Here is a 13,087-nt window from a genome sequence, read left to right on the forward strand (position 1 = left end):
CTCTCCCACGCGCCCCTTGCTGTAGTGAGGTGGCTGGCGGGTTGCCCTTCACCTTTAGCCTCCTGGGCAGGGCTCTTAGGTGCTCACCTGGGGCCACCCCTCCTGTGTGAGCCTGGGTGCCAGGCTGGTGCCGCTGACCCTGTGCCCTCCCCGCCTGCAGGAGAACGAGGCCTGGTGGCTGTGTAACTGCACCATGGCCATCTGCAAGTACAACAACACCGTGGAGCTCGTGGAGGTGAAGTGCGACCCCCCACCCATGCCCACCTGCTCCAACGGCCTCATGCCAGTGCGCGTCGAGGACCCCGACAAGTGCTGCTGGCACTGGGAGTGTGACTGTAAGCCCGGCGCCGCAGAGACCCTCCCCACCTGCTCCCCACTGTGTGTGTGTGTGGGGGGGGGGGCGGGGGCTGCAGACCCCAGGGGGTCGTGATGGCTTTGATGGCTGAGCACCCACGGAGAGTCAGGCCCACGTTTGGAGCAATTTCTCATGCCTCCTGCTTATTCCCCATCTCAGACCAGGGGTCCGGGGGGAGGGAGGGGTTTGCCTAGTGGAGCGTGGCCACCGCCGAGGGGCCTGGGGCGGGGGTGGGGGGGCAGAGCTGGAGTTGGAACCGAGGCCTGGCCGCTGCCAGCTGAGTGCGGAGGGCACTCTTGGGGCCCAGATGTCCCACGTGCCCCAGGAACCAGACTTCGGGGCTTCCCTCAGTGTCTGCTTGCCCTTCCCACCTGACCCTTGACCCTTGGTCCCTGTCCTTGACCCTGTCCCTGTCCCAGCCCCCAGCCCATGGCTCGGCACTGGCTCACCCCAGCTCCCTCTGCAGGCTACTGCACGGGCTGGGGGGACACGCACTACGCCACCTTCGATGGGCTCTACTACAGCTACCAGGGCAACTGCACGTACGTGCTGGTGGAGGAGATCACCCCCACCATAGACAACTTCGGGGTCTACGTCGACAACTACCACTGTGACGTCAGCAGCCAAGTGTCCTGCCCCCGCGCGCTCATCGTGCGCCACGAGACCCAGGAGGTGCTGATCAAGACCGTGCACACGATGCCCATGAGGGTGCAGGTGCGTTGGCTGGGGAGGGGTGTCCACGGCGGGGCGCACTGATGAAGGCTCCCTCAGCCGGTGGGAGGCTGGGCTTCCTCCCCCAGAGCCAGGCTTGGAGAGGGCAGGGCGGCGCTCAGCAGACACATTTCTGTGTCTGGCCCTCTGGAGGCGTTCAGGGACCCCTTGACCTCCCCCTCTCATGCCCCTGCCACCCACCCTGGGCACAGGTCTCTGTGGCAGAAGCCCCCTCCCTGAGGACAGGGGTGAATGGGGAGGGGCTCTGAACACACTGCATAGGGTTGTTGGTTCCCGTGGCCTGGGGAGTCCTACCCCCTGCATGAGGGCCCCCAGGTCTCCGGGGGATTCTGAGGACAGCGGCCCTGCCACCTTGCCCCTGAGACGAGTCAGGACAAGGATCTGGCCCAGCGCGATGGAAAGGAAGAGGGGAAGGGGGAGTGGGACGGGCAGAGATCCCCCCACTGAGCACTCAGCCTTAGGACAGGTGGGGGTGGGGTCACCCCAGGTGCTCTCTGGAGGCACAGCTCGTCCCGCCCTGCTGGCCTTCCCTGACCCCAGATGTCTCGGCCACAGGTGCAGGTCAACAGGCAGGCTGTGGCGCTGCCCTATAAGAAGTACGGGCTGCAGGTGTACCAGTCAGGCATCAAGTACGTGGTGGACATCCCTGAGCTGGGCGCCCTCATCTCCTACGACAGCCTTTCCTTCTCCATCCGGCTGCCCTACCACCGGTTCAGCAACAACACGAAGGGCCGGTGTGGTGAGCCTCTCGGCCCCTGTGCCCTGCCCCAGGGAGGGTGTCCGGGCTGCGGCTGGCCGTGGGCACCTGCCCCCGCAGCTGTGGTTCTCAGCGCTGTGCAGGCCCCCACCGCCTTATCTGGGTTTGGCCCCTGTGGGAAGCCAATAGGAGCCTAGTCTAGTCTGTGCCCTCGGCCCCGGCCAGCCGGCCACCAGGGACCTGGGCTGGGAGGTGAGGGGTGGTCCCGGGGGCTTGCCCAGCCTACTGGATGGCTGGGCTCGGCTCAGGGACACGTGGCCTTCCCGCCGACACAGGCACGTGCACCAACAACACCTCGGATGACTGCATGCTGCCCAGCGGGGAGGTCGTCGCCAGCTGCGAGGTTGCGGCTGACCACTGGGTGGTGAATGACCCCTCGGAGCCGCACTGTCCCCACAGGGGCTTCACCACCGAGCGACCGGCCACCTGGCCGTCGGTGGGCAGCAGCACGACCACCAGGACGGGCTCTCCGTCTCCACTCTGCGAGCTCATCAAGGACAGGTGATCCTGCCCTGGGCCCAGCTGCACCCCCGCTGGTCTGCAGAGAAGAGGCCACAGGGGCTGAGCCTGGGGCTGGGAAGGCAGAAGGAGGCCACAGTGAGACCCAGGACTCGGGCTTCTGATTTCCATGGGGCTGAGTGGCCCGTAAGGTGTCCCTGTGCCCTTTGTGACCTCCCCCCATCTCTCCTGCCTTCTGGGCTGCTGCAGGGGCGGCTGAGCTTGAATCCTGGGTAGACCAGTTGACCTGGGACAGAGTTCGCATCCAAGACTGATGTTGGGGAGGGGTATTTGGGCTTAGACAGAGAGGGGGCGCTCCCAAAGCTGGCATCCCGGGGAGCTCGTCCCCAGAGGTGGGTGAGTCGGGGCTGGGAGGCCCCCTGCTGGCATTGCTGGAGGGGGGATCTTGGCACCCCGTGGCTGTTTAGACACGAAGCTTCCATCTCGGGGCCCGAGCACAGCGCCTCCTCCTCAGGCCACAGTGCTGGTCCCCCTACCCCAAGGCCAGCCCCGCGCTCTGCTCCCACCCTCAGCCCAGGGCGCCTGTCTGGTGGTGCAGGCTGAGCCGGGCCCCGGGGGACAGCCCAGGTGGGGGCGCTGGGCAGGGGGTAGTGTGGGAGAGGCAGGGGCGCCGGCCGGACCATGACCTGCCGCCCTCCACCCGCAGCTTGTTCGCCCCGTGCCACGCTGTGGCATCCCCCAAGCACTACTACGAAGCCTGCATATCCGACAGCTTCACTGTGCCCGACTCAAGCCTGGAGTGTGCCAGCCTGCAGACCTACGCAGCCCTCTGTGCCCAGGAGGGCATCTGTGTCGACTGGCGGAGCCACACTGGCGGAGCCTGCCGTGAGTGCCTGCCCGCCCCGTCCCGGGCTCTGCTGGGCGCTGTGCCAGAAGACGGACTGGGGTGGGGGGCCCGGCCACCAGAAGAGCAGCCTTGCTCAGCACCTGGCGGGCTGGGCCCCCTCCTCGTGGCTCGGGACAGCATGGGGGGCTGAGCCCACGCTCAGCCCCCGCGGGTGGGTGGGGTCCCGTTTGGGAGGGGTTGGGCAGGATGTCACTTGGGGGTAGGGTGGGGGACACAGGCTTCCCCCCTCTGACTCTGGGCCCTCGGTTCCTGCCCCCTCCCCACAGTGGTGACGTGCCCAGAGCACCGAGAGTACCGGGCCTGTGGTCCCGTGGAGGAGCCCACCTGCAAGTCCAGGTCAGTCACCGTGGATGCGGCGGGGCGGCGGGCTGGCCCTCTGACCGTGCTCCTGGGCAGTGTGTCTGGGCTGGTCGTCCAGTCTGTCCCCTCGCCGTCTCACGATGCTCTCCCCCGTAGCCACACCCAGGCAAAGAGCCCACGCCTGGTGGAAGGCTGCTTCTGTCCCAAGGGCACCACCAGCTACGCGTCCGGCTTCGACGTCTGCGTGGGCCTGTGCGGTAGGCTGCCTGCCAAAGGCTGCTCCTCCTCCCTGGGGCTGAGGCCAGCTCCCACGTGTTGGGGCTGTGCTCACGGGGCTGTGCTCATGGGGCCTGTCTCCTTCCTTCCTAGGCTGCGTGGGGCCCGACAACTTGCCCAGAGAGGTAGGCCAACACCCTTGGTGCTGGGACTGGACGCTCCCACGAGCCCTGCATTTTGGGAGGTGGGATGGGCTGGAATGAGAACCTGGGACCCTTGGAGGCTATAATGAGCGATGAGTGATTTAAGCCCTGGAAGGCTGAGCTAGCAGGGGGGTCCACCCACTAGCCATTTGACGCCCTGTCTACACCTGTGGCGGCGTCTGCAGTGTTGAGCGTGTCTCCTGCACGTGGTTGGTTCTTTAGCTCCACGCTGTGTGAGCCCCACAGAGACATGTGGTGCGTCTGCCACGCGCCAGGCCTGTGTGTGCACACGCTGGTGAGCAGGGCTCGGTTGTGGTGTGAGTGTCCTGGCCCAGAACCTGCCCTGTGCACTCAGAGCAGGGAGGGCGCGGGCTTTCCCGCAGGCCGCCCGGTGCAGTGCTGCCTCGGGCTGACTGGCGCCCTCTCTCCCCCTGTTCCCCCCTCCTCCCTGCAGTTTGGGGAGCACTTCGAGTTCGACTGCAAGGACTGCATCTGCCTGGAGGGGGGCAGCGGCATCATCTGCAGGCCCAAGACATGCCGCCCGGTACCCTTTGTGGAGTGCAAGGAGGACGGCACCTACACTGTCACAGAGGTCGACCCCGCCAACACCTGCTGCAACATCACCTCCTGCGGTAAGGCGCCCGCGGGGCAGGGAGCGGGCCTGGCCCTGCTGCCGCATGGTTTCTGGAGGTGGGGGCCTCAGGGCGTGTCGGCAGGAGAGTGGGCATTGGTGGGGCCATGGGGGTCCAGGCCCCGGGTCCCTCTGCTGCGGGACCCAGCCCTGCGCGGGGTGGCGTCGGGGCTCGGCCAGCTAGGGGCCGTGCTCACTGGGGCGTCTCCCCCGTCTTCAGCGTGCAACGCCAGCCTGTGTAGGGGGAAGCCCCCGCTGTGCCCGCTGGGCTTCGAGGTGAAGAGCGAGATGGTCCCTGGGAGGTGCTGCCCCTTCTACTCGTGTGGTAGGTGGGCCGGGGTGGGGGAGGAAGGAGGTCTAGGCCAGGCAGCCGGGCCGGGGCTGGGCGGCGGTGTGATGGGGGAATGGGGAGGTGGGGGGTGGGGCTGAAGTGGCTCCTGCCTGGGGGCTCAAGTTCTGCCCGGTGGACGCACCCAGCCCAGTCCGCTGGCTCTGCGTCCACGTGGGCTCAGGCAGGACAGTCTGACCTTGGTTCCTGTTCTTCCTCCCAAGTGCCCAAGGGCGTGTGTGTTTTCAAGAACGCTGAGTACCAGGTGAGCCCTGACGGGCTGCGGGGAGCGGGGCGGGGTGCACAGGGGGCTTCGGGGCGTGGGGTTTGACAGGCTCTTGGCTGGCCCGGTGAGGGGCCCTGCTCTGGGGGTTCTCGGCACCCGGGGCACCCAGCTCCCCTGCCGGTGACGGGGGCGGTGCCCTGGAGGAGGGGAGGTGCCTTGGAGGCCCCGCCTCACCCACCCGCCCTGTGCCCGAAGCCCGGTTCTCCAGTCTTCTCCTCCAAGTGCGAGAACTGCATGTGCACCAAACACAGACACAACGCCACGCAGCTCAACAACATCTCCTGCACCCACGTGCCTTGCAACACCTCCTGCAACCGCGTAAGCAGCCCCTGCCCAGACAGGTGTGGCCCGCCCACCGCCGTCCCCGCGCAGCCCTTCCTCTGTCGACACCGACCCGCCCGGTGTCCTGCAGGGCTTTGAGCTGGTGGACGTCCCCGGTGAGTGTTGCAAGAAGTGCCAGCAGACCCAGTGCATCATCGTCATCAACCGGCCCGGCAGCCAGAACCTGGTCCTGAAGGTGCACACGCCTGTCCTTCCCCGCCCGGGGGCAAGGCTGAGTCTCCCCCCGGGGCCGCAAGGCTGTACACGTCCTGTCTCTTATCAGGACACCTGCCATGGGATTTTGGCCCCCTCTCCCTCTCCCACGCCCTGGGTAATCCAGGATGGTCTCACCTTGAGATCTTTAACTCAGCTCCCTCTGAAAGACACCATTTCCAGATCAGGTCACCTCTGTGGGATGCGGGGGTTAGGATGTGGACCCGTCTGTGGACTACAGGCCGGTAGTCCCTGGGCCCCTCCTGGGTGCCGCCCGCCTGGTGGCCCTGGGCCTGTGGGCTGCACTTGGCAGGGTGGTCGGGGAGCTGCCAGGTGTCTCCAGTTGCCTTTCTGGGTGGGACTCCTGCCAGGCCTCACACAGACCCTCCTCTGCCCCACAGCCCGGGGACACGAAGAGAGACCCCCTGAACAACTGTACCTTCTTCAGCTGCATGAAGATACATGGCCAGTTCATCTCATCCGTCTCCAACATCACCTGCCCCGACTTTGACCCCAGCACCTGCCTCCCGGTGAGCGGGCCCGTCACTGCTGGGAGTGGGGGTCCCTGACGTTCCTGAGCGGCTGGGCCTCCAGCCTGGAGGGTCTGCTGCGGGCCCTTATGCAAGAACGGCCGCTTCCGCCCCCGTGGCAAGAGGGGGGCTGTCACTGCTGGGGGAGGCCTGCGAGTCCCAGCTGTTTCTCCTTCCCGCCAGGGCTCCATCACACTCATGCCCAATGGCTGCTGCAGGAAATGTGAGTTCGGGCGGGCGGCTCCTGGGGCACGGGTGCGGCGGCCTGGCAGTGGGTTCCACCCGGGCCCCTTGAAGGGAGGAGAGCACAAGGGGATGGTGCCCCGGGAATCTTGTCCCCTCTGTGCCACTCTCAGCTGGACGCTGAGTTCGAGGGCATCACCTGGGGTGCCCAGGAAGCCTGAATCCCTTCCTGAGGAGAAGCAGGACAGAGCTCAGCTTGCTTGAGGGCGGCCGAGGTGGGGTGCTTGGGGAGGGGAGAGGAAGCAGTGAGGGGGAGTGGGAGGGCCCTGGATGGTGGAGACCTCCCGAGCCTCTGCCCCCTCTCCCCAGGCCTCCCTCGCAATGAGACCAGGATCTTCTGCTCCACCGTCCCTGTCGTCAGGGAAATTTCGCACAATGGCTGCACCAAGTTGGTCACCATGAACGATTGCTCCGGGTCCTGCGAGACCTTCGCCATGTGAGTCTCAGGCCGCGAGTGGCCCTGGTGGGGACAGCGGGGGGGGGGGGGCGGGGAGGCTGCGTCCACACCAGCAGGCGGTGACCCACTCACCCCGGCTGCTCTGCAGGTACTCGGCCAAGGCCCAGTCCCTGGACCACAGCTGCTCCTGCTGCAAGGAGCAGAGCACCAGCCAGCGGGAGGTGATGCTGCAGTGCCCGGGTGGGGGCTCGCTCCGTCACACCTACACCCACATCGACAGCTGTCTGTGCCAGGACACCGTGTGCGAGCTGCCCCCCCAGCGCAGGGCCTGGCGCTCTGGCCCCAGGGACCTGGGCCCGGGGCGGGGGTGAGTGGGGGGCGCTCGGCCACCTGTGCCCCGCCTCCACCGTCCGTACACCCCCTCCCATTGACCCTCTGAGCTTCCTCGCCTCCTAAGCTGACCTTCTCTCTGCGGATATTTATTTTCCAAGCCTTTGTTCGATTCTTTGCTTTCCAAAATAAACTCAGGCAGAGACACCGTGCTGCTGTGCTTCAGTAGAGGCTGGGCGTCTGGGTGGGCCGCCGTGCACGGCCAAGGTCTGGCTGATTCCTGGGGAGCGAGTGGGGTCCGGCCACCAGGCTCTGCACACAGGATCGGGGGGACACAGTGCACAGGTGCCTGGCCTGGCTTTGGCAAACCCCGGAAGGCACTGTCCTGCCCTATCCTGCCCTTGGCGTGCATGAAGCCCTGGCTGGGCCACCAAGATGCAGGTGGCCCCCCCCCCCCCGCAGGAAGCCCTCTGAGCCCAAATTTGTGAAAAAGGACTCAGTCCCTTTCGCAGCCATTACGCTGCATGTGCACCTGTTTGTGCACATGTGAGTGTGTGTTTGCATATGTGACCTGCATGTGAATGTGCACACGTTTGCATGTGTGTGTAAAATGCGCCTCCCCCTGGGGAAAATAGAGAAGGTCCTGGTCCACAGATGGGGACAGCATGCCGATGCCTGCTGCAAACAATGACAAAAAGTGACCTTGTGGGCCCTTCTGGGCTGCTGTAAAGCAACTGGCAGGGCCGTCAGACCCTCCAGACAGACTCGCAGAGCCTCCGGCTGGCTCTGGGTACCGGGCCGGGAAGCGGCCCTGTGTGCGTGTGTGTGTCCATGTGTCCACATGCCCACGTGTGTCTGGGGAGCTGCTTTGTGAACTGGCTGAGATACCAGAATGGGAATTCTAGGGAACGGACCCTCTGGTCCTTTTACAGGAGAGTGAGGCTGGCGGCCGTGGAGACCCACGAGGTTGGGAGGGGAGCAGTTGCTTCTCTCTGACCAGGTGGTGAGGGAGTGGGAGCCCTGGGTTCCTGGGCTGAGGACCCCCAGGTGTAGTAATCCAACCTGTGAGCGTCCTTGGAGACCTAAGGGGAGGACACTCTCCCCCCAGGGCCCAGGTACAGTCTGCTGTCACATTTACACCTGATACCTGTCTGCCACATGTACACCTGGCTGATGGGTGCTGGATGAAGCTGCCCAGGGCCCAACCGGGCTTGCACAGGGCGGACCCAGGCCCCCTACCTCCCCTCCACCCACTGCCTCCTGCCAAGCGGGGCTGAGGCCACTGCCCTCCCCTCAGCCACCTGACTCCCTCCCCCACTTGACCCCCACCTGACACCAGGTCAGGACACCCCAGCACAGCAACACCATCCTGGATCCCGGGCTCCTGGTGACTTCAGGAGCTCACACTGCCCCTGGCCCAGCCCGTGGACTCCTAGGTGGTCAGTTGGCCTGGGCTGGCCTTGGAGCCACCAAGTCCCCTCTTAAAGCAGAAGGTTTGTTAAGGGGACAGAGGGGTTGCCCACCCCTGCTTGGTGGCCACGTGGGGTCCTGGGTGCCTCAGAACCAGCCCTGCCGGTAAGTGGTCACTGAGCCCACCCCAGGCTCTCAGCTGTTCCTCTGTCCCGCCTGGGCCATGAACCGTTCGCTCAGTGTGTGGCCTGTTGCCTGGACCTGGACCTGAGCCCCAGGCCCGGCAGCTCCAGCACCAGCTGCAGAACCTGTAGGACGGGACCGGGGGGAGGGCGCCGGGGCCGGCGCCGGGTCAGGGGGAGGTGTCAGGCTCTGGCCAGCGTCCTCCTCGGCCTCCCAGGCCCACAGCTGTGAAACGGGGGCTCCCGCGTGACCAGGGGTGGGCAAGGGTGGGTTGCGCCCCCAGGTCTGCTGATTTAAGCAGAACAGCCCTGGCTTTTTTCTCTTGGACACGGGGTTTCCATGAGGTTTTGCTTGGAAAGAGGTTTTTGGCTTAAAAATAGTTTGACAGTGACTTGCCTGGTGGTCCAGTGGCTAAGACTCTGCGTTCCCAGTGCAGGGGGCCCGGCTCCCGTCCCTGGTCAGGGAACGAGATCCCGCACACCGCAGCTGAGTCAGAATGTTGCAGCTAAGACCCGGTGCAGCCAAATAAATAAATTTTAAAAGAAAATAGTTTGACAATCATCGGCAGATGGTGGGAGGCCGCGGCCCTGTCCCCCGAGAGGAACCCGTGGGCGCCTCCCGCCCTCCCCGCACGCGGAGCGCTCACGGGCGAATGACGCAGGGAACGCAGGAGCGGAGGAGCCATCCCCACGCCAGCCTCCGCGACCCCAGGCCCACGAAGACCCAGGCAGGGGCGGGGCGGGGGGAGGTACTGATTCACTGTTTTGCTTCCGTCAGGCCAATCGTTCCTGCCCCACCCCACGTTTTAGATGCGGGCTCTGAGGGGTCTGCCGTCTGCCGGGGCACCTGTACGGTGGGTGGCAAGCCGGCCCTGTGCTCGGAGAGCAACCGCCTGGGCCCTGCCCCTCCCTCCGCGCTCCCGGCCCCGCCCCTCCCCCGCGTCAGCCTTCCCATCCTGCGGAGCCGCCACAGGTGCTCCTCGCCTGCCCCAGACCTGGTTTCTAGCTGGGGAGGGGTCCCCATGGAGACCCCAGGCCGGGCCCACACCGTCGATGAATACAAAGCCCGGATGACAGGCGGTTTCCTGCTCCCCAGTCCGGGGCCCCTCCCCTGGCCCGGGTCTCTGGGCTGAGCTCCCATTTCCACTGACGCCTCTGGGGCTGATCTCTCCTCTGACCAGAGGCAGAGAGGCCTCCACCTGCCTCCACCTCTGCCCCGCCAGGCTCTCAGGCACAGCTGTGCCAAGGCAGAGGCGGCAGATGTTCCCAGCCACCTGGGGGCCCCGGGGGACACCTTCTGTAAATGGGGACTTCCCGGCAGGAGCTTGGCAGAACAGGTGCGTCCCTGTCCCGACAGCACCCCCCCCAACCCCGCACACGGCCCACCCAGGTCTCAGAGGTGTTGGAGGGTTGGGGTGTGGGGCAGGGAGGGAGCAGGGCGGGCGGCCTGCAGTCCCCTCCTCTCTCCAGCTGCTCCCTCTTCTCCCTCACCTGGCTCACCACCCAGAGCTGTGCCCTCCTAGGGCTCCCTAGGGGTACGCACCTGGAGCCATGGCCATCTGCTTCTCCCACGGCCCATGGTGGGCTGTCCCCTGGCTGGGGTGCCCCCAGGGCACAGGAGACAAGGACCAGGTCAGCCAGGTGGGCGGCCCTGCCCCAGTGACCGGGAAGCTGGGCTACAGGGTCTCCGCCACTGTCTTGGGTGCCGTGGGAACAGGGCCAGGCTTGGGACAAAACAACTGCCCCTCTCCATGCTGCTCCTCTGACCCCCACCAGCCCTGGGTCATCAAAGCTCCTCCCCCCTCCCCCCAGCCTGCCCACTTCTGCCCCTGGCCAGGAGGCTACGTAAGAATAAAGCACCTCACTGTTAGCTAAGTGCCTGTTTTTCCTGCTGTCCCCGTGGACCTTCACCCTACAAGGGCCCAGACACAGGGTTCACTCCAACCCCGTTTTCAGTGGGAAAACTGAAGCCTGGAGGGCAAGGGGCTCCCAAGGCCACCAAGTGGGCCCCAAGGCAGGGTTGGTCAGGCCGTGGGTCCTTCTGCTGCATGCCGCCTTCCCCACCCCGCCCCACCCCAGCAGGTGCCCCCCCGCCATTGCCTCGAGCTCACCGATGCTGGACCGGCCCCAGGGCAGGGCCCATGAGTGCCCACCAGGCCTCATGGTACTGCAGCTCAGCTACGCTTGACCCCTGGGGATGCCGGCTGGCCCACGCTGTCCGGGGTGGCGGGCCTGCAGCGTGGCCTTCAGGGGTGCCCGTGGCCATGGTGCCCACTCAGGCTCCAGCTGTGCAGGCCTCCTCCGTGCCTGCTGTGCCCCTCCAGGCCCTCACTTTGCAGCGGCATTGTGACCATAACAGCCAACAGGTAGTGCCTGGCTTGCTGCCGCCCAGGCCTTCCAGAGGCTACGCTCACCCCCAGGCACTTGCCCCCCACCACAGGGGAAGGTGGCAGAGCCAAGACCCCTGCCTGGGCCCCGGGAGGGATGGGGTCTCCCAGGCACCCTGCAGGGTTGAAGGTCGTCAACCCTGGTGCAACACTTCTCGGGCTCTGTGGGGCTCCACCGGTGAGGGGAGCCCTGGGCCCACAGCCTGGCCCTCGATCGCAGGGCTGCGGTGGAGACCCCAGTGGTGAGAACACAGCCCCATTCTGAGATGCTGCCCGGGCCTCCCACGGTGTGATAGCCCTGCCCACACCCAGAGCCTGGACATCAGATTAGGATTCCCATCACAAGTTCCCACCTTGCTTTTCCCGGGGCACCTTTTATTTTATTTATTTATTTTTAAATATTTAATTAATTAATTAATTAATTTTTTTTTTGGCTGCGTCGGGTCTTAGTTGAGGCATGCGGGATCTTTCGTTGTGATGCTCGGGCTTCTCTCTATTTGTGGCATGCAGGGTTTTCTCTCTCTAGTTGTGGTGCGTGGGCTCCAGAGCGCGTGGGCTCTGTACTTTGTGGCACGCAGGCTCTCTCGTGGCACGTGAGCTTAGTTGCCCCATGGCATGTGGGATCTTAGTTCCCCAACCAGGGATCGAACCCGCGTCCCCCTGCATTGGAAGGCGGATTCTTTACCACTGGACCACCAGGGAAGTCCCTCCTGGGGCACCTTTTCTTTCTTTCTTTCTTTCTTTCTTTCTTTCTTTCTTTCTTTCTTTCTTTCTTTCTTTTTCTTTCTTTCTTTCTTTCTTTCTTCTTTCTTCTTTCTTTCCTTCTTTTTCTTTCTTCCTTCCTTCCTTCCTTCCTTCCTTCCTTCCTTTCTTTCTTTCTCTAACATCACCTCTTTATCACATCAATGCTAGCTGAATCAAATATCACAAAGTAAACCCCAAAGGCCTCTCAAAAATCATATTTACACAATATTTTACAATATACGGAAATGCTTATTCTACAGTAAGTTTTTAAATACTAAATTTGATCTGATGTCATATGCAAAAAAGTATGCATAGAAAAAAAAATATAACATATGTATATATGTGCATAGAAAAAAACCAGAAGAAAATACACCGAAATGCTAGTAGCAGTGGTTGTCTGGGTGGTGGGATGCTGCCAGGGCAGCCTTTATCTGGGAGCCGCATGGAGGGGACCCTGTCACATCCTGCCCTGGATTTCTCTGCACAATCCGAGTGTTCTACCATGAGCATGCATTCGATCAGCAGAAATTCTTTTTAAAAATCACTGAAGATATGAGAATTCCCTGGCAGTCCAGTGGTTAGGACTCCTCGCTTTCATTGTCCGTGGCCCAGGTTCAGTCCCTGGTCAGGGAACTAAGATCTCGCAAGCTGCACAGTGCGACCAAAAAAAATCACTGAGGATAGAAATCTCTTATCTTCAACCTCTGCCTTGGTTGGGATGGTTACACGTGTGTTGACATTGGTCATGACCCCTCACACCACGCAGTTAAAGTCTGTGCATTTATTATGTCAAGTATGCCTCGATTTTAAACTGTAGCAGGACAAAACCAGCCACCGTGGAGCAGGGCTGCTTCACGCCCACACACTCTGGAGCAGAAGCCTTCCCCACCTGCGCCTGTTTCCCCTCCATCCCGACTTCAGGAAGCATCCTTGTTCTGAACAGGACTCCGGGTAACTTAGGAAACTGCTCTCAATACGGCATTTTAAAGTTGAAGAAATTGACAGGAAAGGAAATCAGTGGGAATATCGAGGTAGTAATGGGATAAGTTAGCACACAAAGGAGGCACAGTCATGTCACCACGGCCAAAGTGGGGGCAGAGCGGGGGCCTTGTGGCCACAGGCCATCACAGGGCTGTGTGTCCCTTTCGGGCTCCAG

The 13,087-nt window shown here is 63.5% G+C and overlaps 1 protein-coding gene across 1 annotated transcript in view; it reads left to right on the top strand.

Annotated features, from left to right (window-relative positions):
* The window catches only part of MUC2 (mucin 2, oligomeric mucus/gel-forming), a gene marked incomplete at its 5' end in the record, with an annotated part of 31,703 nt that extends 24,272 nt beyond the window's left edge, over positions 1-7,431 (top strand). The window contains 17 exon segments of the mRNA XM_082342193.1: positions 161-335; positions 822-1,069; positions 1,643-1,826; positions 2,120-2,345; positions 3,010-3,188; positions 3,477-3,546; positions 3,667-3,767; positions 3,880-3,911; positions 4,384-4,561; positions 4,781-4,885; positions 5,113-5,216; positions 5,220-5,492; positions 5,587-5,691; positions 6,110-6,238; positions 6,422-6,461; positions 6,791-6,917; positions 7,027-7,431. Coding sequence (XP_082198319.1) covers positions 161-335; positions 822-1,069; positions 1,643-1,826; positions 2,120-2,345; positions 3,010-3,188; positions 3,477-3,546; positions 3,667-3,767; positions 3,880-3,911; positions 4,384-4,561; positions 4,781-4,885; positions 5,113-5,216; positions 5,220-5,492; positions 5,587-5,691; positions 6,110-6,238; positions 6,422-6,461; positions 6,791-6,917; positions 7,027-7,249 — 2,499 coding nt within the window. The 3' untranslated portion in view covers positions 7,250-7,431.
* Positions 7,432-13,087: the final 5,656 nt, after the last annotated feature.

This window comes from Balaenoptera borealis (genome assembly GCF_965194805.1).
Source record: "Balaenoptera borealis genome assembly, chromosome: 11".
Taxonomy (NCBI): domain Eukaryota; kingdom Metazoa; phylum Chordata; class Mammalia; order Artiodactyla; family Balaenopteridae; genus Balaenoptera; species Balaenoptera borealis.